The 26,933-nt window shown below is 40.8% G+C and overlaps 1 protein-coding gene across 1 annotated transcript in view; it reads left to right on the top strand.

Moving 5' to 3' along the window:
* The first annotated feature begins 2,097 nt into the window (after positions 1-2,097).
* The window catches only part of LOC146681821 (voltage-gated delayed rectifier potassium channel KCNH8-like), a 46,772-nt gene continuing 21,936 nt past the window's right edge, over positions 2,098-26,933 (top strand). The window contains exons 1-7 of the mRNA XM_085448279.1: positions 2,098-2,516; positions 18,845-19,078; positions 19,188-19,319; positions 20,729-20,874; positions 21,564-21,822; positions 23,608-23,765; positions 26,035-26,242. Of these exons, the coding sequence (XP_085304405.1) occupies positions 2,441-2,516; positions 18,845-19,078; positions 19,188-19,319; positions 20,729-20,874; positions 21,564-21,822; positions 23,608-23,765; positions 26,035-26,242 (1,213 nt within the window). The 5' untranslated portion in view covers positions 2,098-2,440. The remainder of the gene's footprint in view (positions 2,517-18,844; positions 19,079-19,187; positions 19,320-20,728; positions 20,875-21,563; positions 21,823-23,607; positions 23,766-26,034; positions 26,243-26,933) is intronic.

The raw sequence follows: 26,933 nt of genomic DNA, 5'->3' as shown, positions 1-26,933 counted from the left end.
AGACAAAGTGCAATAAGTGTAAAAACGTTGGAGCTTTGCTTGTCTCTGACATTTCAGGATATTTGAGTCTTTCTCTGTAAGATCTCCTTAAAAGAGAAGCCAGGGAGACTCTAGCTGCAAGCCAGCTGCAGTCTGATGAGACTGCACCCAAAGGGCAGGATGTGCAGAACGAAGGCCTTGAAAGTAGAATTTTAATATGCAAAACAAATATTTAAAAAAAAATGCTGCAGGTTTTCAGCTTGGGGTCAGGACCATGCTGTCTTCAGTCTGTGGGATGGTGCATGTTGCTTAAAACCAGAATAGCAAAGATGCGTATGTAAAGTGTCTTACATTTAATTTAATTTCAGTTATATCATAAGAAAACATTAGTTAAAGAGGAACACGAGTACCATCATGGTCCTACAGGGCAGGCTTATAGAATGTTTAAAATTAAACCATTTGTATGTACCGAATAGATGTGGTGTAAGAAACACCATCGTCTGTGCTACATCATAACTGTTTCACACCTTAGGCCACTAAGAAAAGCCCAAGTGCAGAAGATGGGATTTCTGAGCTTAGAAGTCCCACTCTTGGACAGTGTTTAACATCTTTAATCTGTTCTTCGGGCCAAACCACTTTCTACTGACTGACCAAAAGTGTGTCCTAACTGTGTGGCAGCAATAAATAAAAGATGCAGAACTTCAGTGACATCATCCCTTTTCTCTAGTTTTGCAGTGTTGCAGTGGGACATCAGCTTTAACCACATTTAAGAGATGGTTGGGTAGAGCCTCTTTTAAAGCTTTAAACTCTAACAACTTTCATACATGTCATTTTTTTTAAAGGCCATTAAAGCTAACTTGTGTTGGCAGTGTTTAGTATTGGTTTTGGTTTTCAACCACATTTCCAATCCCAAGCACTTCAACATAAGGAAAACCTGTCACATCAGCAAATGCAGAGGGTGGGCCTCCATCCACATCCTGGCACTATCTGCACCATCCCAGCTAATGTCGAACGAAAAGAGGGCTGCACTCTGGATGTGCTGCCACTCACAGCGCTGACATATAGACGGGGATCCATTAAGACTCACAGAACCAGGGTGTAAGTGGCAGTCTAATCTTTTGACTGATGGAGAAAACTAGCCCAGTGACAGGAAGCCTGCACAGAGAGAAAATGCAAATGCCACATAATGTCATCATCTCATTTGGCAAACCACATCTGTTTCACACTGCATATTATTTGATATGTTTATATTAGAAAAATGCATAAAAAACAGTATTATTATCACGCTCACTTTCAGCTCCATATTCTGGACTGTACCAGATTAAGCTTGTATCATTCACAGTTCAGTTCATCCTCTGTCTGAAAACAAACTATTTTGACTTCCTTTTCACTCACTTAAGCCAGCTGTTTTCTGATTGGCTGCCCCTTGCAAACAAAAGATGTGAACAGTAGATGGGTGGGACTTTGTGCTCACAGCTAAAGCTGCTGCATGAAATGACCATATTAGGTATATCTCCTCCCTTCCATGTCAACAACCAACCAAATAAACAAACAACTAGCAAACCAAACATAATAGACCTCATGCCATGTTTAACCTTAGCATCTATTATTGTAAAAGTATGCAAATGACAGAAAATACGGAGAAGTATAATGTGTTCCCACTGATCTAACTGCACACATAAGCACATGGCTTTTGTATATTTGAGTGGATTGTGGATTCTAATATATATAATCATACTGATGGGAGTTTTTAACAGTTTTCGTGTCCATCCTGACTAAATTATTCATTTGTTCTTTGAGTGACAAATGTTGCAGCTTCAAGTGTGAAACGTGGCAGACAATGCTGGTAATAGTTAATCACGCAGTGTAAACAGTAAGGACAATATGACACTTTAATTTACCAGCTTTAAATAGACACTCCATCAGAACATCAAAGCAGGGAAGGTGAAGACAGATTGATAGAATTTCAAAGACAGGAGGTAAAGGGAGGGGTGCGATGGTAGAGGGGCAAAAATTGGGTGAAAAAAAGAAAACTGTGAGTGGAAATGGTCATTTAGCCTGAGAGGAGGGTGTCTGGAAAGGAATAAAGTGTTTGTGTTAGAGAGGCAGAGAGAAAGAGCGAGCGGGAAGGGGAGGAGGAAAGAGGGATGGCTATGCAGTACATCCGTGCGTAAATGTGACCATCCGCGCCGTGGTCCTTCCATCCCCCCTTCATCCCTCCGTCCTCACCCCTGTAGCCTCCAGCGGCTCCTCTCTCCTCCTATAAGCCCGGATCACCTGCTCGGTGGTCGGTGGTCAGCTTTGGACCGTGGAGTCCCGGGTTTCTCGGCTCGGCGCCCTCCTCCAGGGGTTAGGAGGAGCGCCGGGGGCATCCTCGAGGTTTCTGCCGGGCTTCGTGTCAACCGCCAGCGAGAGCCATGGCTCAGAGCGCCGGGAAAGACGAGGCTCGACCCGCTCCCGGATGCCCGTGATGCGGGGTCTGATCGCGCCACAGAACACCTTTTTGGATACTATCGCCACTCGTTTTGATGGCACCCGTGAGTACATGCCTTCCCCGAAGCCTCTAAATTTTATTGTGCGCAATGGACATTTACAGCACTTTATATATCACTGACTTATTTACTTACTCGGATCTATGAAAACATTTTTTAAAATAAAAGATTAAAATATCCAAACTGTACAGAGTGCTCCTCCGGGGACATGCAAAGTGGTTGATGGAGATCTAGGACACTTGAAGCTTGCCGATTCTTTAATGAATGAGTAATGATGAATGAAACAAAGCCCAGACTATTGTTTAACATGTGAAAAATTCATCAAGCGCCTACCTGAGACGCCAGCATATAGAGATAATTTTGCATAGGCTACTTGATAATTCAGACTTGGCCAAAGGAGTTTAATGCACTGAGTACATGGCTCTTATTGTAAGTTTACAATGCATTAAAACCCAAATTAGTCGTATTGGATCATAGCTTTCCCGGTGCCAATTTATTATTACATCACTGTATCCATGATAAGTTGAGCTTTACAGCACTGATTCCTCATATAACACACCAGAGTTTCTATGTCTAATAGATATAGATAATGTGTTGTAAGTACTTGAAAGGTTGTATCTGATACATGTCAGTCTGCTCAAAATGCTTCAGTTTACCATGCCACACCCTTTATCAGTCATCTCATTCAAGCACGGTTGAATTAACTTGCTAATGGACTCCAGGCAGCACAGTGGTGCTGCGCAGTCAGCCGGCCTTTCTGTGTGCAGTTTGGATTGTTCCGGCTTCCTCCCACAGTCCACAGACCATGCTTGGGGATTCTAAATTGGCTGTTGATGTAAGAGTGTGTGGTTGTCTGTCTCTCTGTGTTAGCTCCCTGATGGACTGGCGACCTGTCCAGGGTGTGCCCTGCCTTGGGCCCTATGATAGCTGGGATAATCTTCATGATCCCAACTTGGATAAGCGGTTAAGAAAATGGACGGATGGAGCCCAGAGGGGCAAAAAACATGCTGTCAAACCCCGATTAACGTCCTGGTCCTTCCACTCTCAGTGCAATGTTTTTATCTTTTCTCAGCTAGCTTGCTGTGTTGTTATTGTTGTTGTTGTTTTTAAAATTTATGAGTGTATAACCTAATTATGAAGGTCTTGGAAATCAGGACTTGATTTAAAATCCTTCTTACATTTGCCAAGGAGGTTATGTGACTGGCCCGGCTTGTTTGTTTGTAAACAGGATCACTTAAAAAGTTGCACATGGATTGGCATGAAAACTTTTTAGCAGAGATGAGGCTTAGCCCAACTCACAAGTGATTAAAGTTTGGAGTCAATCCTGATCTAGAGCTGGGACTTTTTGGAACAGTTTCGACATGTTATGTCACAAATAAACTTGAAATGTGAAATCATATCCTTCTGGATCTGGGACCTGTGGAGGGAATTTTCAATCTTGATGGACATATTGAGTCCAACCAACAGTCCATTTTCCTCTCTTTATCTTATTCAGATTCACAAGGGTTGGAGCCTATCCAGTAGTTATAGGGTGAAAGGACCTGGACAGGCAGCCAGTGTATTGCCCAGCTAATGCTTTTTTTGTTTGTTCATACTGGAGATTTTGGCCATCTCGAGTTTTTGCCTCTCGAAATGAGCCTTGACATCTTGCTCTGCGAGAAAAACATTTCAAATTGTTAGATCAGCTATAAAAGTCACCATAGATCTATTCATAAAGTAATGGTGCCACCTGAACTCATTCAAAATGCTCTGACATGCGATTTTCCTTTAAACTAAACATCTTCAGAGTAACACTGTTTTAAAAGAAAATAAGCACATTCAGTCAGAGTGTTTTACTGGGACTGTCAAACCAATTAAAACCCAGCCTTTTATTATTATTCACCTGTTCTCACATTCACTGCAAAATTGCTGCACTGTGCATTAGGCTCACAAATATTGCTGTCAATCAGCACATACAGTTGCTTAAGAGAGTTACATAACACAGACCTGAAGGTGTAAATTAAAAGCCTGGACTGAGAGCCGATGCACTGTAACCGCAAGATCTGTTTTCTGAGCTCTAAGTTGAATAAATACACAAAATAAATGTCATTTGTGTCGATTTTTGTTTCCTGCTGCAAAGTGCTACGGAAAACTCAAAAGTCTAATAATATTCAGTATGCAGTGTTTTCTGCGAGGCCCGTGCAGTTGAAGTCTCATGAGATAGCACTGATTCAATTAGATATTTTTTTTCATTTTGTGTCAACAGCAATCAGTTCAACTCTAAAGTGAGAGCAGAGCAGATTGTTTCTGATCACTTCTTCCAGTCGCCCGGCGGTCCCAGTGCGCAGGCTGGCAGGAGGAAATCCATTAGACACACTGTTTGAGTAAGCAGGGATTTCACCCACTTCATTAAGACTTGAGGAGTTGTCCACCTGCTTTTCTTATCAAAAGAAATATAAAGCTTACCCTTCATTAGGAACTGGCCCTGGATTTCAAAATTATTTAACCCAGCTAACAAGAAAGGGTATGCATCTGTGCTTTCTGCAGAATTAAAGTTTGGATCATCCAGGAATCAGAAGGTCCGAGGCAGCAGCTTTAGTACCCATCAAAAAGATGCCACAGGGGGACAGAGTCCACAGAGCACCAGGAAAGCTTCCATTAGCCCTCCAGCATGTATCACCACAGACCTAAAGAGCTAGTCTGCTGTTCGCCGTTCATTTCTGGTGTTTGGTGGACAGTCTGAGACTCTAGGACATAAACCACAGGCTGCCTCCACATGTAACCATCACATGAAAGCATGCAGTGTCTCCTGGTGTTTCATCAGGAGGAGGGATCCAAAAGGCCAAACAAAATGTACTCAATAGGTACATATTCATTTTATACCAAGGACATTTTCCTTAATGATTATTTGAATAAATAATCCTTTGATTTCATATATTTACTCAAATTATAGCAGGGGTGGACAGTGTGCCATGCCTTTCTCTCCTCAGCTTAAAGTTTTTGCTTCTTTTTCAATATCAGTCTTGAAAAAATTCATTCTCACTTCCAAACTGATTCCATCTGATCTTGCATGCAAAACATTAGCAGTGATGATCAAAATTGCATACTTGCAATGATATTGGACATGTTTACTGGAAAAAAAGAATCCTAGGAACAACTTATGCAAGTACATTTTGAGGCGCTGTTATTGGCTGGAAACTGCTGTAAAACATATAAACATATCTGCTGTACTATTGCAGGAAAGGTTATTGGAAATTCAAATTTTTTTCCTTTAGTATTCCCTTCCTTATATACATAAGCTACTGTCTTGAGGTTTGGAGGAACAACACACACACAAATCAGTTTTGATACCACAGAAAGGAGCATTACAAATAGTGAACACTGACTATCATGAACCAACTGATGATTTATTTATACAGATTTATTCAACTCCCATGCTCTCGAGAGATTCTGCGTACTTTAATCCTGCACAAATAATGCATAAAGTAACAAAAAAGGAGGAAACTCCAGAGTTTGTTTAATATTAGAATCTGCGTGAAATAAGACGAGTGTGGCGTACATTCAAACACAAGCGGAAAAAACATTTACAACAAAAGTAAAATAAATATGTGTGTTGGTGCAGAAGTTAAACAGGAAATAACTGATGTAAAAAAATACTGTGTGTGATAATTCCACTTTTGATTTATCACATTTATTTATCCGTTCTTTGAGTTGCATATATTTAACACTGACTCGAACCAACCTAAAATGATGCTCCTTGCTACAAAAAGCTGATAATAAGAGCAGATCACAGTGACAGAATTTCAATAAGTGGCTTCAATGAGGCCTGATTAAACACGTGTAAGCATTAATCATAAACGGAATCAGCTACGGGGGATAAACGCGTGAATAGATTGGATGAATGTTGACTTTTGATAAGCAGAAGCTCTTCATGCTTGAACAGCCGCATGTGAATGATGTCTGGGATGATGGTAATGTTGACTTTCTCATTCATGAATTCCCCTCTGCTCCTAACCTTTAACAGGCCATTGGTAAAACCACAGAGGTGGAATTTTAAAGAGGGGCTTCTCCAACCATACAACAGTATAACTGTACAATGCTGTCAATGGGGGTGCTGTCAAGAAACTGTCAAAGGGTAGGAATTTAGAGACTTCGGTAACTTTGAGCGAACTTGTCCGTCTTTGTGAAGCTGCTTCAGATGTCAGTGATCTTCACACACTTCACTGGTTTTATTTGTCATTACCTATGCTCGGTGACAGAACAGGGGACCTGTTCTTTGTGACTCACAGTGACTCCTCAAATGCCCGTTACCAGCCGAGCAGAAGAGTATTTTTAGGTTGGATCGTCTTGTCTTTTTTTCTTACAACATTAATGGAGCAAGACGAAGCAGGGAGACTCCAGGGAATTTCTTGATTTCCTTTCGTTCATTTTAGGAGAAAGCTCAAAATGCAAAATCAACTCTCTTTTAACCCAGAGATACCTCAGTCCACATCATGCATATTTAAACGTACAAAGTCAGCCGTTTAATAACAGTTTGATAGCAAATCTCGGAAAATGTTGAAGGTAGCTGTCAGCTTTGTGGCGACAGATTTTTAACAATTAGGCTTTTGTTCAACAGTATTTTTTAATTTCATGGTTTCTGACTTTAGAAAATGCAGTATAGACTCCTCATTCAGTCTTAACTTTTGGCTGGGAGTGAGTTCAGTATGTGTGATGCTCTGACGAAGGTCTGCTAGTTTGAAATAATGGACACTTTAACATACCCGGACAAGGTTGTTGGACCTTCTTTTGCCTTCAGATCTTTCTTAACTCTTTGAAGAACTAATTCAACAAGGTGCTAGAAGAAGATACGCTGTGGCATTACCAACAATGCACAAGTGGTACTAAGGGGTCCCAGAAAATATCCTATGTACCGTTACACCACCAGCCTGAACCACTGGTACAAGGTGGGATTGCTTGTTGCTTTTATGTTGCTTAGGCTGAATTCTGACCCTATTGTTCAAATGTAGCAGCAGAACTCAAGCCTCATCAGATAAGATCTGTTGTTCAAATCTTTTATTGGCTTGTTTTGGTGAACCTGTGTGAATTGTAGCCTTAGTTTCTTAGCTGACAGAAGTGGCACCCAGTGTGGTCTTCTGCTGCTGTCCAGCTTCAACATTTTGTGCATTTAGAAATGCTCTTCTGCATACCTCATTATACTCTAGGTACACAGAAGAACGTTTGACTTACTGTTGCCTTCGTATTAGCTCTAAATAGTCTCTTAAATACCTGCTGACCTCTCAAAGCAACAAAACATTTTCATCCAGAGAGCTATGGCTCACGGGATATTTTCCCATCCCTACTCTGATGATCACTTTAAATGTCAGCAGGTTGTTTTGACCATGTATACACACCTAAACTGGGATTGGGTTGCTGCCATGTAACTGGCTGATTAGTTCAACAGGTAGTGACAGATGAGTGCATGTCTTGTAACAGCTTTAGATTTCTGTTTAAATAACTTGTAGGGAAAGGTTCAAACAAGTCACAGCAATTGTGGATGTAAATGAGGCCAACAACAGTCAGGAGCACTTTGCTTTTGGTTCTTAGCTTGGTGTAACTGCAGTATTTAAAGCTGGTCTGATTTCAGAATTTATAGAAGATTTATCAAAAATTTACAAAATCAAAATGTAAAAGTGCTTGGCAGACCGAGACAATTAACACAGTTATCCATGACACGTGCATTTTTAATTTATGGATGCCTCATTTTTTAAATATCACAGTTATCATCAATACATCATTATTGTGACACCTGAGGCTCGCAGCGTGACCACGTTCTGAATAAATAACATCAGCTGAAAGGTCCACAGAGAGGCCAACAAAAGCTGCGGGAATATATGTAAATGTATGCGTCGGCTGTCAGCATCCAGACGATGTGTCAGATACAGATCAGATGTTAATAACAGGTGATATTTTAGGGGTACACTGCAGGTCACGCTGTTGATAAAAGACCAAAACCCAGACAGTAAAATAGTTCAGACTCAAAATGACACTTTAATGACTAACATTATAAAACCCACACACAAGTACTGCCCAATGACAGCAGGAAAACATTTTAACTGAGCAAATATGGAAGTCCCTTCACCAGAGCAGAGAACATTTTGTCCAACTATCAACATATGTAAGAATTAAGTGTTTGCTTTGCATTAATGTTGGCCATGCAGTAGCTTTGAGTTAGCTCACACATCTGCTTGCTTTGCGTTACTGGAGCTTCGTCTTACGTAAAGCTGTGGGCTAAATAGTTTTGAAGGTGAAAAGAAGATGAAGATGAAAACGTGTTTTCAGTTACAGTCGAGGAAACGCGTCAGAGAGCGGCTTTAACGACTGCTATCGTCCAGCTGTCAGTGCTCGTGTCTTTATTTGCTTGTTCCCTTTTCATTTCATTGGCTCTCGCACAGACTAATTCAGCTATAAATGGAAGCCAGATTAAACGCATATTAATAATTTTGGTCAACAGTGTGTCTACAGTTTCTGCACTTGATGCTTCAAAATTATCAGTATTTCAAAAGTGACTTCAGCAAACATGTTGTGCTGTGTGCTGGGTTGTGATTGGCTAAATGTCAGTTGCACAAAAAAAAAGGTGTTACTATATGAGGCAAAGTCACACACGATACTTAAATTATATGAGAAAACATTTAAAAGGGTAAAAAGGAGAGATTGTTTTATATTCTTATATAATATTAGAACTATAATAATTATGGTTCAGTAGACGCCTCCAAACGGGTGCTGCAAACAAACATGTAATGTTTGCGGCCTGTGTGCGTGTGTTAGGCTTACATTGTGCGTGAATGTGCTGTGGCAGGCTGTCGCTGTCAGTGTTATCAGTAGCAGGGTTTATCGGGGTTCCCTAAGCCGCTCAGGGGCTGAGTCTGAGCGGTTTTGTTGTGCAGTTCACACGTTATTACACCTGGATTGTGGTGGGGATGTGACAGGCCTGCCTAGCGCCTGGGGAATGAGCAGAAAATAAAACAAAAACAGAATACTATCACGGCATAAAGCCAAAAGGAAAATGGAGGGGCACAGGAAACCGTTTCCTCTGTAAGCAGATCACGTCTCTGAGGGAAAGTGTCCATGTAACTATGAGGCCGACCGCCGCATGTGTGTGTAATGAGCTCTGTAACCTTGCACACAGTGCAGAAGCAGAAAGCATCGCATGTTTAGGTGCAAAGATGTGATTCAGCATTTGCAGGAAACTCTTTCTACTCCATTCTTTTATGTTTTCATGAGATTAAAAGTGCAAAGAGGCTCAGTGATATTTTGGTTTTGTGCAACTACTCTTTTGCTTTGTATTAACAGCGCAAAAATATATCTATTCCCAGTATTTCAAAAAAATGATGAGTACAGCGTGGGGTAAAATTGTCCGCAAGCATTCTGTACATTTGGTGAGGGTGTATTTCCATGGCTTGGATTAAGCTCTTTTGTTCCCATTAAGGAGAAGTCTGAATGCTGGTTCCTTGGCTCGGTAACAACCAAGCTAATCACAGCTTTGGATGTGGGATTAAGAATGTGGATGTCATCTTCTAGAAAATGACTGCATCCATAACAAACAGAGACAGAAAAATGCTTACAAAAAAATCAAGAACCAAGGCTGAAGATAATGTGCTGTCAGGGTTCTCAAAGAAATAACGCTTGAATTATTACATTGTTTTCTTTGTTAAAATGCTCCACGGGTTCCCTGTGGAGTTTTTGACCGAGTAGTAGTGCTTTGGAGGAATGCTTTTATGAACATGTTACTTACTCTAGGTTGTGTATAAAAGATGGATAAAGCCACCATCATGTCACTTATCAAATTTAGCTTTTTGGTTACATTTTTTTGTTTGTTTGTTTAGTTTGTGTTTAGAGCCATTAGTGAGCAAATTTGGAAGAGAAGGTAGAGTTATCAGCTAATGCTAGCAAGCTTGCTATGTTAGCAAGGTGTATCTTTATGCTTTTAGCATGGAAGACTATGGAAACTAACTTATTTTGAAGCTCAGTCACACTAGAGTAAAATAAGACAGCAAACTGCTGTAACAAGGAAAGATTAGTGGCTGCCCATATGATCAGCTGACTGGGCTGAATTTAGTTTTGCTACTTTTTAGCCGTTGGAGGTCAAATGTAAGTAGTTGCACAACTAGTTGGATACCCAGAGATTCAGTGTGCAACACCCTAAACTTCTGGGTGAAGACTTTCAATCACAAGTTTGACTCTGCAATCCAACTGATTGCAGTCTCACAAATACTTTCCATCCAGTTGATAAATGCAGAGAGACTGCCAACACCACATAATGGTGGCTATATCCATCTTTTATATAAAACCTAGAATAAACAACACATTCATTAAAGCATTACTCAAGCACAGTTTGTCTGTGATGCATCTCTTTGCAATAGATGACTCGACTCAGCTAGTTGCCAACTTGTTGCATTCTGGTTATTCCAATATAAACGCAGGGTTGCAAAGTGATTTGGTCATTTTGCAGCAGCTACCTCACTATTTGTGGATGACTTTCTTAATTTCTGTTTTAAATCTATGAGGTTCTGGCTGGACTGGGAATGGAAGTTAGTTAATGTGAATCATAGACAGCAGCAGATTGTTGCTGACTTTTCACAGTTAACTGCTGCATTATCACAAACAGATTGCATGCAATTGCCAACTTAACTCCACTCAATCTCAAACGGACAGCAGACTGAATCTTGTTGTCGTTTTATTTCCACCTTGATGCGCCAAAGGCACTTTGACAATGACAACTGGCTGGGAGTGGCTGTGGACCCTAACCCATCTTCAAAGCAACCATGTCAAAGGCGCACAGTTGCAATAAATGCATGTGGTTATGCCTGGGTCTCCAACTCCTGTTGTCCCTAGTGTGCCATCTTTTAGCTCTTGGGTGTTGCTGCTTTGGACTCAGATGCATTCATGCATACATGCTACACAGTCCTACACATTCCTACTGACAGTTTACAGGAGCTAAACTTGGAAGAACACTACAGAAGAACTGCTAGGCTTGAATAAAAATTGTCAGGGTGCCTTTATTTAGTGCTAAGCGATACTGCAAATTTTAGTTTTGGTCCAATACCACGTAAATACAGGACTGAGCTTACTTACTAAGCTTAGAGGACAGAAAGAAATATTGATCCTATCGGGTTAGTATCGATCTGATACCAATACCAGCACTGGTGTCAATACCAGCGCTGTATCCAAACAGATATTTGGATTGCTTTGTTTTAAAACATCATTGTCAGTAATTACAAATGTGGTAACCATTTTTGTTATTTCATTTTCCAAAAATACCCATTGTGGGATTTTTCTATCACATCACCCTGAAAGTTTAAGAGTCCCAGTAAAATCTCCTAATGTAGCCTCATTTGAAACCCTACCTTTGTTCTTTTTCAAAATAGGCTCACTGCTATTAAATATTAATATATTCTTTCCTTCATTCTTCCCTTTAATCATTTCAAATGTACAAGGCTATTTTTCTGGGTGAAGTGATTCATCAAATCCCATTATATTCTGTCACACTCTTCAGAATCGCCGGATTCTTACATGTGAAATTATTGAGCTCCTCCCTCTCCTGCTGCCTGACAGACCAGCTTGAATGATCAGGTGTTATTACAGCTGGTTTCTACGGCAGCACACCTGGTAAAAACTGACAAGAAGGAGACAGCACCAGCGTGGCTGCTGTCAGTGCCCGTCTACCCGGCTTTGTATGAGTAACGCGGCTTCACACTTGTTACATCTCAAGCTTCACTGTGGTCCGTTGTTCATAAAGCTGTACATTAGGAGAGAAAAAAACAAACGCAGAAAAAAACAGCTGCTGGGAACATGAGTCTGTCATGCTGGGCTTTTCTGAGCTCATAGTCAGCAAAAACATGCTTTCGCCGGCTTCGCAGCTGCCTTTAGCTAAGCACAGCCACAAAATTACACTTCACTGATTGATATGCCCTTCTGCAGTCAGCAGCACCATATGGCCTTTATACAGAAACATACATTTCCTCCTACATATTGTGGAAACATAATGGCCATGATGGATGGGTGAGTGAAAATAATGTTTGAACTGATTTACTTACAATGTTTGTTTGTAGGTGGCGGCGAACTAAATTTGGAGTGAAAGAAATGAATGCACGACTTCACTCAGCAACTTTTTCTTTCAGCCAATAACCAAAGCTTATATTTACAGTTTTGCCTCCCAGCAATCATAACAAATAAAAGAAACAAGCTCTTTAAAAGAATTGCCAGCATTTGGGGAAATAAACATCACTGTTTTGCCATCAGTTAGATCAGAAGTTTGATACTATTGAATCCCAGGTGACTCAGGCCTCGAGACAGGTCGGCAACCACGTGACAATTACAGGTTGCTAGGAAGAAATGTGTTTCCCCACTACCAGCAGCAAGCAAATTAAACTTTTATATATCATAAAGTCTTTTAACAGTTGCTGGAAGTCCATCCATTTTCTTCCCTTTCTCTAATTCAGTGCTGTAGCCGGTTTGGACTCAGCTCCCAGCTAACCCAGAACATCCTCATTTAAATTAAATTAAATTTGGAAATAATTTGTAACACTTTTTCTGAACAGGAAGCTCCATTTTTATAAGAGTATAGTTCCTTTGCTGTGCATGGTGTATTCCAGGAGACCAATAAATAATACAACTTGACGTTATCACCTTATTATCCTCCCTTTAGTCAGCGTTTTGCTGTGTAGCTGCACGACTTAGGGTGCAAAAAAGTAAAGCAGCATTCATCTTCTCATCTAACTCGCAGAAATTGTGGCTTTCTCGTACAGCAAAGTGGAAAAAAAAAGTTTTCACAGGACTCATTGCATCCGAAAAGCTAAGAACACCCCACGATTTAGTGGCTTTTAGAACCACCTTGTCAGCAATTGTTATTGCTTTCTTTATTTTGTTGTTATTGCCACTCCTCTTTGCAACCATCTTGCAATGCCGTTCAATGTTTATTTACAGTGTTTTTATCTTCATTCTTTTATGAAGAATGGGTGTGCGGTGTGTGCTGACAACTGCCTCAGGATTTGAGTTGAGGTCTCGACTTTGACTGGATCACAGGAAACACCTTGATTCTTTTCTTTTTCGGCCATTGTTGCTGTGTTTAGGGATCATTGTCCTGTTGCACGTTCTAGTTTGGGTCAGACTTTAACTGTCCCCACATTTAGCCTCACATTTGACTCTAGAATACTTTCGTATGCAGAGGAGTTCATGGTTGACTCAGTGACTGCAAGGTGTAAAGGTCCTGTGGCTCCAACAAGGTCAACTCATCACTACGCCACCACCGTGCTCAACAGTTTCGATCAAGTGTTTGTGCTGATATGTTTAGTTTTCTCTGTTATGACCAGGCATCTTCACTTTGATCTCATCTCTCCAGAGGACATTGTTCCAGAGGTCTTTTGGCTTGTTCAGATGCAGTTTTATAAGCTTAAGCCATAATGGCATGAACTTTTTGAAGAGAAGAAACTTTCTCCTGGCACCATTTTTTTCTAATTGTACTGTCATGAACTTTAACATTTAACATGCTAACTGTAGCTGTAGCTCTTTGTTTTGTTTTTGTAGTTTCTCTGAGCATTGCATAGCCTGACCTTTGGTGGAATTGACTGGGTATCCACGCCTGAGGAGACTGAGACATTGTGTTAACACACCTGAATGCTCCAGACCAGCAAACTGCCAAAACTTTAGTTTTTTTTAAGAGATGCTCACACTGGCTGGTTATCAGCCAATCAAACGCAGTTGATTAGTAGCATTTGGCTGCTATTCTTTTATTATGTTATGAAAACTTTATTTTTCACATGTCTGTGTCACAATAAATGAGATTTTATTGAGCCATATATTTAATGATGACACAATATGCACAAAAATATTTTTTGTCAGTTAATTATTCTGATTTACAACTTCAGTGTACTGCCTCGGAGAAGTATGTGACTTTCCATGAGCCTCTAGCACTGAGAGGCAGTTTGTATTTATGTCTGAGTAGTGCTTCAAGGTCTGGCAAGAGCATTTACATTGGGCATGCTTTATTAATGTGCAAATTATAAAATGTCATTGTCCCCAGTTATTTAAGCAATCTCCCTTTATATGCATCTATTGATCCATCTATTCCTGCTCATCTCATTCAATCATTGGCTCTCTCATCCTGTATTGCTCACATTCTTCAAAGTGGTTGCTCCAGTCCCCCAGATTCATGCATGCATGGACTTTAATGATCTCAATGGAATGAATGCCTTAAGAGTGTGAGTCAGTTATCATACCTAACCCAATGTCTGATAATGAATTATTCAAGGCTGGCTGCATAACTTAAGCTGTCAAAAGATTTGTCATAGCTCTGGCTTATATCGTAGCCTGCTCGTCAAGTTACGTATGCTTACATACACACACACTAGCAGTCAAAAGTTTGGACACACATTGTAGATACTCACTGAAGACATCAAATATATGAAGCAAGATATATAGAATTATGTAGCAAATAAAAATTGATAAATAACTCTAAATATGTTTTATATTTTAGATTCCTCAAAGTAGCGCTGTCAACAAAGCCCTTTGCTTTGTTGACAGCGCTGCAAACCCTTGACCTTCTCTCAATGAGCTTCATGATGTAGTCACCTGAAATGGTTTTCGCTTTACAGGTGTGCCTTTCTTAAGAACCAATCAGCTAAGTAAAGAGAAACAACAGTTCATCATTACTTTAAGAGCTGAAGCTCAGTCAGTCTGGAAAATTGCTAAAACTTTCAATGTGTCCTCAAGTGCAGTCGCAAAAACCAGGTGCTACAAGTGCTACAATGAAACTGGCTCACATGAGGACCGGCCCAGGAAAGGAAGACCAAGAGTCACCTCTGCTGCTGAGGATAAATTCATCCGAGTCACCAGCCTCAGAAATCACAAGTTAACAGGACCTCAGATTAGAGCCCAGATACAGTGGCTTGCAAAAGTATTCGGCCCCCTTGAACTTTTCCACATTTTGTCACATTACAGCCACAAATATGAATCAATTTTATTGGAATTCCAGGTGAAAGACCAACACAAAGTGGTGTACACGTGAGAAGTGGAACAAAAATCATACATGATTCCAAACATTTTTTACAAATAAATAACTGCAAAGTGGGGTGTGCGTAATTATTCAGCCCCCTTTGGTCTGAGTGCAGTCAGTTGCACATAGACATTGCCTGATGAGTGCTAATGACTAAATAGCACCTGTGTGTAATCTAATGTCAGTACAAATACAGCTGCTCTGTGACGGCCTCAGAGGTTGTCTGAGAGAATATTGGGAGCAACAACACCATGAAGTCCAAAGAACACACCAGACAGGTCAGGGATAAAGTTATTGAGAAATTTAAAGCAGGCTTAGGCTACAAAAAGATTTCCCAAGCCTTGAACATCCCACGGAGCACTGATCAAGCCATCATTCAGAAATTGAAGGAGTATGGCACAACTGTAAACCTACCAAGACAAGGCCGTCCACCTAAACTCACAGGCCGAACAAGGAGAGCGCTGATCAGAAATGCAGCCAAGAGGCCCATGGTGACTCTGGACGAGCTGCAGAGATCTACAGCTCAGGTGGGGGAATCTGTCCATAGGACAACTATTAGTCGTGCACTGCACAAAGTTGGTCTTTATGGAAGAGTGGCAAGAAGAACGCCATTGTTAACAGAAAACCATAAGAAGTCCCGTTTGCAGTTTGCCACAAGCCATGTGGGGGACACAGCAAACATGTGGAAGAAGGTGCTCTGGTCAGATGAGACCAAATTGGAACTTTTTGGCCAAAATGCAAAACGCTATGTGTGGAAAACTAACACTGCACATGACTCTGAACACACCATCCCCACTGTCAAATATGGTGGTGGCAGCATCATGCTCTGGGGGTGCTTCTCTTCAGCAGGGACAGGGAAGCTGGTCAGAGTTGATGGGAAGATGGATGGAGCCAAATACAAGGCAATCTTGGAAGAAAACCTCTTGGAGTCTGCAAAAGACTTGAGACTGGGGCAGAGGTTCACCTTCCAGCAGGACAACGACACTAAACATAAAGCCAGGGCAACAATGGAACGGATTAAAAGCAAACATATCCATGTGTTAGAATGGCCCAGTCAAAGTCCAGATCTAAATCCAATCGAGACTCTGTGGCAAGATCTGAAAACTGCTGTTCACAAACGCTGCCCATCTAATCTGACTGAGCTGGAGCTGTTTTGCTAAGAAGAATGGGCAAAGATTTCAGTCTGTAGATGTGCAAAGCTGGTAGAGACACACCCTAAAAGACTGGCAGCTGTAATTGCAGCAAAAGGTGGTTCTACAAAGTATTGACTCAGGGGGCTGAATAATTACGCACACCCCACTTTGCAGTTATTTATTTATAAAAAATGTTTGGAATCATGTATGATTTTCGTTCCACTTCTCACGTGTGCACCACTTTGTGTTGGTCTTTCACGTGGAATTCCAATAAAATTGATTCATGTTTATGGCTGTAATGTGACAAAATGTGGAAAAGTTCAAGGGGGGCGAATACTTTTGCAAGCCACTGTAAATGCCACACAGTGTTCCAGTAGCAGACACATCTCTACGTCCACTGTTCAGAGGAGACCACATTTGACCACAAAGGCCTGATTCACACAAATCAGGCCTTTGTGGTCAGAAAAAACTACTAACAAGCAGAAGAGATTTGTTTGGTCACAAGAAACACAAGGAATGGAGATTAGACCAGTGGAAATCTTTGCTTTGGCCTAATGAGTCCAAATTTGAGATCTTTGTTTCCACCTGGCATGTCTTATGCGATGCAGAAAAGGTGAACTGATGGTCTCTACATGCATGGTTCCCACCGTGAAGCATGGAGGAGGAGGTGTGGGGGTGCTTTGCTGGTGATTTATTAAAAACTGAAGGCACACTGAACCAGCATGGCTACCACAGCATCCTGCAACGACATGCCATCCCAACAAGTTTGCGTTTAGTTGGGCCATTGTTTATTTTTTAACAGGACAATGACCCCAAACACACGTCAAGTGTGTAAGGGCTATTTGACCAATGAGGGGAGTGAGTCCTGGCCTCCACAGTCACCTGACCTAAACCCAATCAAGATGGTTTGGGATGAGATGGACCACAGAGTGAAGGCAAAAGGGCCAACAAGTGCTCAGCATCTCTGGGATCTTTTTGGAGTCACTTCCTGCTGGCCATTAAATAGGATTTTAATCAAAGACACCACTGCATCCATCACTTATATACAGTCTGTGGTTTTATGTTATCTAGCTGTAGACTTTATCCAAGTCAGTCTAAATTCCTCATAGTAATTCATATGAGTATATATTAAAAGAAATTATAGAAAAATGTATCACACAGAATTAATTTTAGTTTAGTAACTGAGCTATGGCTAACTATTAATATATTATATAGCTTTAAAAATTGGATATGTCAGTATTTATATAATAGCTAAATGGTTAGGTGTTATGTAACTAGTTTTTATGATATTATAACAGCTAAAGCTTACTTTAAAATCTCAAAATGTCTACTTTTGGGAAAAGAAATTAAATAAATAAATCACTGAAACCTCCCAACGATAGCATATAAATGGTGGAGGGCAGGCACATAATAAGACTGTGCAATGTAAATTTTCTCAGAGTAGAATGTTGTAGCCACATGACGATTCAAAAAAAATTATAATGAATATAGAAACCTGCAAAGAGATGATTTCAAATTAACAGAGTAATATAAAAATCTTAACAATGTTAACTACTGGCCAAAGCTGACACAAAGAAGAAAATACTGTTGCTAATTTCAGTCTGAAACTATTTAAAGGTTAAGTAAGGATAAATTGATGTGGCCCCAAATCATAAAATATGTGATTAAAAACAAAACAAAAAAACAGCTGAAGATAATAAGAAAAAAATGATAATGCACGGGAGGTGCAGAAGACGAACAAAGTAAAGGAGATGATTATTTTTTTTGAAGTTCATTGAAAAGCAGCAGGCATGTTAAATTCTCCTTGAGGACAGCTCTTCAAAGTGAGAAGAAGCCTTTTAGAGCCAAACACGCAGCGAGAGTGAGTACTGAAAGAAAAAAAGAAAAGACAGCCGTGGATGAAATTTTAATGCGATACCTTTTGAATAATCTTGGTGAACCTGTAGGTGCTGACCCCACAACGTGGTGCATAAATGTGACAGGATGCACAGCAAAACAAATCCTTAAAGGCACAGCTCCCAGCCTCAGCTGGTTTAAGCTGTTGTTTGGTGGTAATTAAGTATTTTATCAGCATTTAACAACAAGAGAGAACGACTTGAGCTTTCTGGTTTTGTTCTTTTGTCCTCTAACTGCTCTCCAGTTTTCTTACACTCTTACCTTGATTATGTTTCTCCTTTTTCCTCCCTTGTGACTTTGCTCCATCACTTTCCCATCTTCCTTCCGCTCAGACAGCAACTTCGTCCTGGGGAATGCTCAGGTCCAGTCTCTCTATCCCATTGTCTACTGCTCCGATGGCTTCTGCGAACTGACCGGCTTTGCCCGCGGCGAGCTGATGCAGAAGAGCTGCATGTGTCACTTTCTGTACGGGAGTGAGACCAGCAACCCTCTCACCACACAGATGCAAAAAGCTCTGGATGAACGCCGGGAGTTCAAGACTGAAATCATTCTGTACAAGAAGAGCGGTAAGACTCGGCTGCTGGAGCAGACTGACAAGTTAAATAGTGTTTAGTGCAGTATTTCTTTTTTCCAAACCAATATGTGTCTGTGTTCTGATCTCTTTTCCTTGAAAAGGCTCTAAGTTCTGGTGTCTGTTGGACATTGTTCCCATCAAGAACGAGAAGGGCGAGGTGGTTCTGTTCCTGGTCTCACATAAGGACATCACAGAAAACAAGGACCAGGACCGTGACAATGAATCTGACATTGGTGAGCACCATCCACTCCCTGTCCAATTCACGTGAAATGAGCAAGGCATTAACGAGAATCAGTCAAACTACCTACTTCACGTACCTGCTGTCAGTTCTGTCGAGAAAGACGGCAAAGAGCCGATCAGTTCATATGATTCCTTTAGAGAGAAGGGGTCAAATAAAAACAACATCCTTTGGACTATTGTGCATGGACTTAGAAAACACATAAGCACAGTGCTGTGCATGAATGCGCCAGCACATATTCACTGAACAAATACACTTTGCATTTAAAGAACATGATGTGAGCATACAGTGACATGTGAACGCGTTGCACATGATGAGCTGTAAATAATGCTAGTGGTTCGAGCAAACGCAGAGCTGCTGCAGCTGTCTATCTAAAGGTCTGATGGAGCTTTATGAATGAATCAGTGCAGCTTATCACAGAACACAAACAAGTCGATTCTCCTGCTTTCCCAAGCAGTAAATTTTGGGCAAACTTACTGTTAACATCAAATACTTAAAGCACATATCGAGATTCCTCTGTGCCACTTTGACTGTTTATCTGAAAATATCCAAAGTGGACACTTACATTTTCACATGGTCTAATATTCCTATGTCGGTGACAACGTTGGTCCAAAATCAGCATCGCAGCTGACTTGTTTACACTGTCTTAGCATTCAGATGCATTCAGTTAGCGTTAGCCAAGACGTTAGCTTACTGTCACGAGGAACCCAACGTGAGAAACCTAAGCTTGGCTAACAGAAAACCTGACTTGATAAAATATTTATTATATTGTATGAATTCTTAAAGAAAACACCTGAAATGCTGAGTTTTATATAAACAAAGGCATTTGGTTTTTCCTTTTCCTCCATATTCCAAAGCTATGACATCACAACAGCGTGACTGGTCAGTTGCAACGCTGACGAACACCAACATGGGAATATCAGACAGACCTACTTTACAGTGAATTCATCGCCAGTTTTTCTGTTTTGTTTCAACTGGAGGGGATTTGCTATGTGCTGAAAACTTTTCTGTATGTGTGGTTGAGGGATGTAAAAACATAACAACCAGCTCCACAGCAGCAGGGAGTAAATGTACAGCATCGCTCCACTAATCTAATGCTGTCATCACCTCACGTATTAGTGTAGTGTTTTACACAACCTCAGACATTTAGATTATGGCTCTCCATAGCTATGGTGAACAGCCATGACCTAAAGTGAAACATATTAGCTTTAGATTACAGATCTCGGTGGAGCCAAACTACTACAATGTTCATAATGTTGCTCAATTAAACCAGACAACAGTCGTCCTCAAGCTATCTCTCATTTGCCTCCTTTTAGATTCAGTTATAGGCATGTGCAGGTTAGCACAGTGAGAGTTTCTGCCACATTAGTGCTTTGTTCTCCTATTGTGTGCCCTTGCTCTCAGATGAGGAAACTGGTCTGGAGATTCGCCAGATCAGCTGCCCCTCAGGCTGTAACATGGAGCGCCGGCGCAGTCGGGCTGTCCTCTATCAGCTGTCGGGACACCTGCAGAAACAGGACAAAACCAAGAGCAAGCTGAAGATCAACAATGTGAGATGTGCTGTGTTTGGTGGTTTAAATTATTCACAGCCAATGCCTTTTTTTTAAAGTTCAGTGACCTCTGACTTTTACTCTACAGTCACAATTCTCCTTTGCTAAGTATCAATAAAATATGCACAGAGGATGCGCCATTTTAAATATAAATACCCCGTCACAGACTTTCAAACCCTGACTAAGCCTTTAGTAAGGCCAAAAGTCGCAGTGTCATCAGCATGTTTTGTCTGTAGGGAAAGCTGCAGCCTCCAGGAGAGTGCAACTGAAGCGCCATATAAGGTGTCAGGGGTTTACTGGCTTTACTGATTAAGAGGGTTGTCATGGTTTCAAGAGCTTTGCTTGTGATTGTGATCTGCATATCAATTCAAAAAGATGAAGGCTTGTAAATTTAAGCAACCTTTAATGACATAAAGACTGCCAAACTGCCTCCAACATGCGAGGAGCAGTCGGAATAGCCATTTGTCTTCAGCTTGGCCAATTTTATTTAGATTTGATGGCGATATAAGTCTCAATCACGCCAATCCAGTGGAACCATAAATTATACCTTCACATCTAGTGCTAAAGATGAAATATTTAATGGAGATGAAAAGCCACTCCCCATTGTTAACTTGGCAGATATATAATGCTAATACTGTTAATTTATGCCCATTAATTCTCATGTGTGTTTTTCCATGCTACACATCAAGAGCGTTCTCGGAGCCAATGCGAACCCTGTCCCCGAGTATAAGGTGGCCGATGTCCAAAAATCCCGTTTCATCCTCCTTCACTACGGTGCATTCAAGGCCGGCTGGGATTGGCTGATCTTGTTGGCCACTTTCTACGTGGCCATCACAGTTCCCTATAACGTTTGCTTCACAGCTGTGGAAATACGAGAGGACGGCGGCTCGGCAGCGCGAAACCCACCGAGTGTCAGCGATATCTTGGTGGAGATACTTTTTATCATTGGTAAGCCCGTTTTAAGATGCTTCCCCTCTCTCTGCCAGTCATTTCTCTTTTAACTCCTATCATTTTCTATCCAATTTTATGAACCATACTTAAAAATGAGCACCTTTTTTTTCTGGTGGAAACATCTATGAATGGTGAATATAATATGAGCCTGAAATGATCAAGGATCCATATAGAAGTCACACAAAAGTATTTACAAAGGCCCAAATCCCATAAAAGTTTGCGTTAAACAGTCTGTGAGACAAATGATACCCACTCTCCTGACCTCTCGAAAAGTCCCTTCAGTCAAAAGCGGCTGTTAGTGTCCATGTGACTCTACATCTCCCATTGCAGCTGCACTAACCAGGTCACCCAGGCCTGTGTTTTGTTCCATTTGTACCAAAACATGAATACAGTTTGTGTTTAGGTAATCTGGTTCAGTCTGGAAGTGGAACTTGTAAGATCAGACTGCTTTAAAAGCCACCAGGAGCTCACATTAGTCACTCGTGTAGGCAGCTGTGTCATTTATCTCTTTTATACAGACTTTTTTTTGGGGAGAGCAACATTAAAACTGAGGAAACTAGTGCACAACTGCTGCCAGCAGCTGGTTAGCATAAACACTTTAAACAGGAAGAAACAGCAAGTTTTGCCCTGTTTAAAAGTTAAAGTGAAAAAACAAACAAGCAAGACAGGGTTTTCTTTTTTCTTTTTTTTTTCCATTTGGCTTTGTTTAGAGCGGCAATGTCAAACTCAGTTTACATCGTAGGCCAAGTACAGCCCACTGTGGCAAGGCAAGTTTATTTATATAGAACAATTCAACAACAAGGTGATTCAAAGTGCTTTACAGAGACATTAAAAAACAAAAACAAATAAAAAGCATGATTTAAAATCGATTTAAAAAAACAGTAGATAAAATCAGTAGTTAAAATGTAAGTTTTGCCGAAAATTTTAACAACACATCTCAGTTTTTCTGCATGATGGGCTTAAGAAATAAATCTATAAACTTACAGAAAAAGTTCTGTTAGCTCATTGCACACACTGTCCTGTAATTATCAAATGGAAAATTGGCAGAAACTCCTCTTTTTCTTTTTTTTTTTTTGTAAATTTCAAAATTAAACAGTGAAAAAACAGGAACTTTCTGTCATCTAATGGTTTATCTTATACTTATTTACTGGTGAATTTTGAATGAACGTGGAGAAGGTCCTTTAAGTTATGAAAACACAGATAAAAGTAAAATTTATGCCACCCTTCAAAAAATAATTTTTAAAATAATTTAAGTTTCATGCGCTTCCTTCCATAGCCGTCAAATGACTTTAGAAAAGCGGGTTGATTCTGGCCCCTGAGACTTATGTTTGACAACCCTGGTTTAGCAAACACAATACATGTTTGATTTACAGGTACTGGTTGTGCTAGCTCAGTCCCTGTGGTTCTGCGGAGTAACTGGCTGCTGGCTTTAGCCTCATATTTATGCTACAGGCATGGCTGCAGTATCAAGTTTCTCATCTACTGCTCATAAAAAATGCAAGTAAAAGTTACCAAACTGACACAGTGTTGCTTTAGGTAAGAAAGTGACTGATTAATCACAAGAAGGAGAGTCAATTAGACTTTAAGGTTTTGGCACACTGCTAAAGCATTTCAGCCTACATTTGTGATGTCATTCTTTTTCTTTCTTGTTTTGTCTGTGGTGAAGGTGGAGTTCCTTTTTTTTTGCTAGCCAGTTCTATTTCAATAGAAGTTGGGTTGGTCTTGGTCATCCAACTGGGTCATCTCCAGATTTAATGATGCCTTTCGTGTGCTTCGTTCTAGATATCGTGTTGAACTTCCGAACAACTTACGTGAGCACGTCGGGTCAGGTGGTCTACGACGCCCGTTCTATATATATTCACTACGTCACGTCCTGGCTGTCTGTGGATCTGATTGCCGCCTTGCCCTTTGACCTGCTCTATGCCTTCAATATCAGTGTGGTGAGTCTGCAGCAATGACTTTTAGTTGGTTACACAGGGGTTGGAATAGAGGCATGGTGCATAAATCCTGCTTGCTTGACTGTTGCTTATGCTTTTGTGATCCTTTAGTTATGATTTTTATCCATTTTTGTGCACGTGACATGAAGGTAGTGGCTCTAAGGGCCCCGCTGGCGGTCATAGACCTCATTCTTTTATCAGTAGCACTCTCCTGCTGCTCAACTCTTTCACTGCTCATTTAATAAGGCAATTAAACTGAACATGCTCAGTGGTCACCGAGACGACGCCTGCACTTAAACTCACAGAAACCTGAACTGAAAAGTGACTGACAACTTTTTGTTCCATATTTTGTTGAAACGTTGCTCTTCCTGTGCAAATTTGTTGCAAGAGTGGCTTCAAAAAGGAGGAAAGCTGAGAGGGTTAGTATCAACCAGAACTCATTATTAGGTAACTGGTAATTAAGTTGATAAATGAGTACGCTGAGGACAAATTACCGTTTGAGACAAGTAGATTAGCCAGATGATGTTCAGTGCAGATCCTGATAGCTGTTCATGCAGAAAACATTGCGACTGGCACATGAGGCTACACTACACTTTTTACTTTGGTCTAATATTTATTTTGTTTTACTACTTTTTTATAGAGCATTTACAGCTCATGTCCCCATTGTGCTGTTTCTAATAAAGAGATATGTCTGTACTTTCAGGGGTTGCAAGTCCAAAAGGCTGTGGGACTCTAGATAAGGAGGACCAGACTTCTGGCACTTCTTTAAGGCTTCCTGGTTGCATCCTTAACCACTTGATGTTATAAACAGAAAATTAAAGTACTGATGTGACAAGTGGAGTGTATATACTGTATTTTTTCAGCTAAAATGCAGTTAAAATTTTATAATACAGATGGGCGATGACCCAAAAGATCGAAGAGTGTATGTCCTCCAAAAAACCCCCCAGAGATTTATTAAAGCAACGAAGTGGAATATTCTTACTCAGTCAAGTCAGTCACCTGATCTGAACCCTATTGAGCATGCATGTCACTTGTTGAAGACTAGACTTCAGACAGAAAGCCTCACAAACAAACAGCAACTGACAGCCGCTGCAGTGAAGACCTAGCATAGCATTAAAAAGGAGGAAAGCCAGCATCTGGTGATTTCCATGAGTTCAAGACCTCAGGCTGTCATCGCATAGAAATGAAGACTCTATTTTCAGTTATTTCATTTGTCTGGTTACTTTTGAGCCCCTGAAATGATGGGATTGTGTTAGACTTTTATGCAATCCTTTTTTTCAACCTCCTAAATTAAAGCTGAAAGTCTGCACCTCAGCTGCATCTGAGTTGTTTCATTTAAAATTCATTGTGGTAACGTACAGAACCAAAATTAGAAAAATGTGGTATTCAAACACCACTTTGGTGAAGTCCCAGAATAAAACTGAGGAGCTGGAAATCATAATAACAGGTGCCTGTTTAAAAAATTAACTTTTTTCAGATTTTTTTTGTGCAACACAACCATGCAACTAAAGACAGATCTGTACAGTGTGTGATTAGCATGACACTGAGTTGGGGTTTTTTGGTTTGTTTTCTAATCATTTATTTTTTAGATTATCATCATCATATTTTTGTAACTTCCCCCCCCCCCCCTGTGATTAAAACAGGAGCAAAGCAGAGCAATCACACACCTGTTTCTTCTTTGCCGATTCTTAATCACATCCAGGTTTCTGGAATTAATTCTTGTCTCTGTGTGGTGTAATCCATCTTGCATGTGTGGAAACCAGTGAACAGGCTACTAATTGGACACAGAAATGAGCAAGGAATGAGAAAAATCAATATCGTGAGCATGTTTGAGGAGGTAAGAGGGAGCATCAGGACTGTTTTCACTAAAGTATGATAACATCAGTGACTTCCTCTGCCTGCTACAACTGAATTTGAACCAGCTCTGAATTTATTTTCTTGGGCTATTTTAATTCCGTCTGTGTTGTAAGGATACTGAGACATGTTTTTGCTGTTTGTCTGTGCTGTAAATAGGTTTGTGCACCAGGTCCCTCAGTAACATAGCTCACTATCAAGGTGACTGATTAAGACTGTCAGTGTCCACCAGTACTTCTAATTACAAACCTTCCCCAGCTCCAGATGTGAAAAAGATTAAACCTGACTATTTCTAATTCAAGTCACGGTAAATGTTCTACCCTACCTATCTGAGAGTAACTAATCCCATCCTAATGAGCTCCACTTGTCATATTTCCCGTTACAAGTTTTCGCCTTCCCTTCTGTCTCTGACTCCCAGAACTTCGGCGTTCACATGCTGAAGACGGTGCGCCTGCTACGCCTTTTACGCCTCCTGCAGAAGCTGGATCGTTACTCCCAGTACAGCGCTGTGGTCCTCACGCTGCTCATGTCCACCTTTGCACTGCTGGCCCACTGGATGGCCTGCGTGTGGTACTTCATTGGGCGCAGCGAGATCGAAAGTAATAGCCTCACCTCTTGGGATATAGGTTCGTGTCTGTGTGTCTGTATTGTGGTTTCATTTAAAGATTTACGGGGATTCATTAGATGGGGGAGCAAAAGAGCAAAGAGACAGGGAGACAGACCCAATCAAAGATTGTGCGTGTCATTTTAAATGCTCCGAAGCAAAGCATGAAGATACTCTTCTACGTGCAGCTTGTATGTGTGTCCTTTCACTGCGAAAACACTTCTAATTATGGTGATCTGTTTCCCCTCCTACTGCGCTCACCGGTGCCAAACAACAACAATACTGCGAGGTGCTGGTGCTTAACCTGTTTGAGCGATTTAACGCAACAAAGCGCAATGAGACAAAAGAGTAGAGAGGGAGGACGATGGTGAGCAGCGGTTAAAGATATATGGTTTTCTCTGATTTGTAGATGCACGTGGATGTAAATGTACACGTGGGGTGGGCTAAGGTGGAGAAGTGGGTCAGCCGTTTATCATAGGGTTGGTAATTGAGCTTGCACAAATTGCTTCCAATGAGCAGGCTTGTTCTCCACTAGTCAGGCTTAATGAGAGTTGTGCACACGAGGTTTAAAAGCTCTCTTACCAGTTTATTTATGTAACACTACACAAGTCAGCTCTGGGTTTACAGACAAAAAGCTGTGTTTTACTCTTGAAATTACAATATTCTGATAGAGACTCAGCAGGAAAGAAGACAAGGGAGCAGACAATAATGCA

Source organism: Copadichromis virginalis, linkage group LG23 (genome assembly GCF_057382275.1).
Source record: "Copadichromis virginalis isolate Kocher_CV1m ecotype Utaka linkage group LG23, C_Virginalis_male_GT1.1, whole genome shotgun sequence".
Lineage (NCBI taxonomy): Eukaryota > Metazoa > Chordata > Actinopteri > Cichliformes > Cichlidae > Copadichromis > Copadichromis virginalis.
This window is presented reverse-complemented; position numbering and strand designations above follow the sequence as displayed.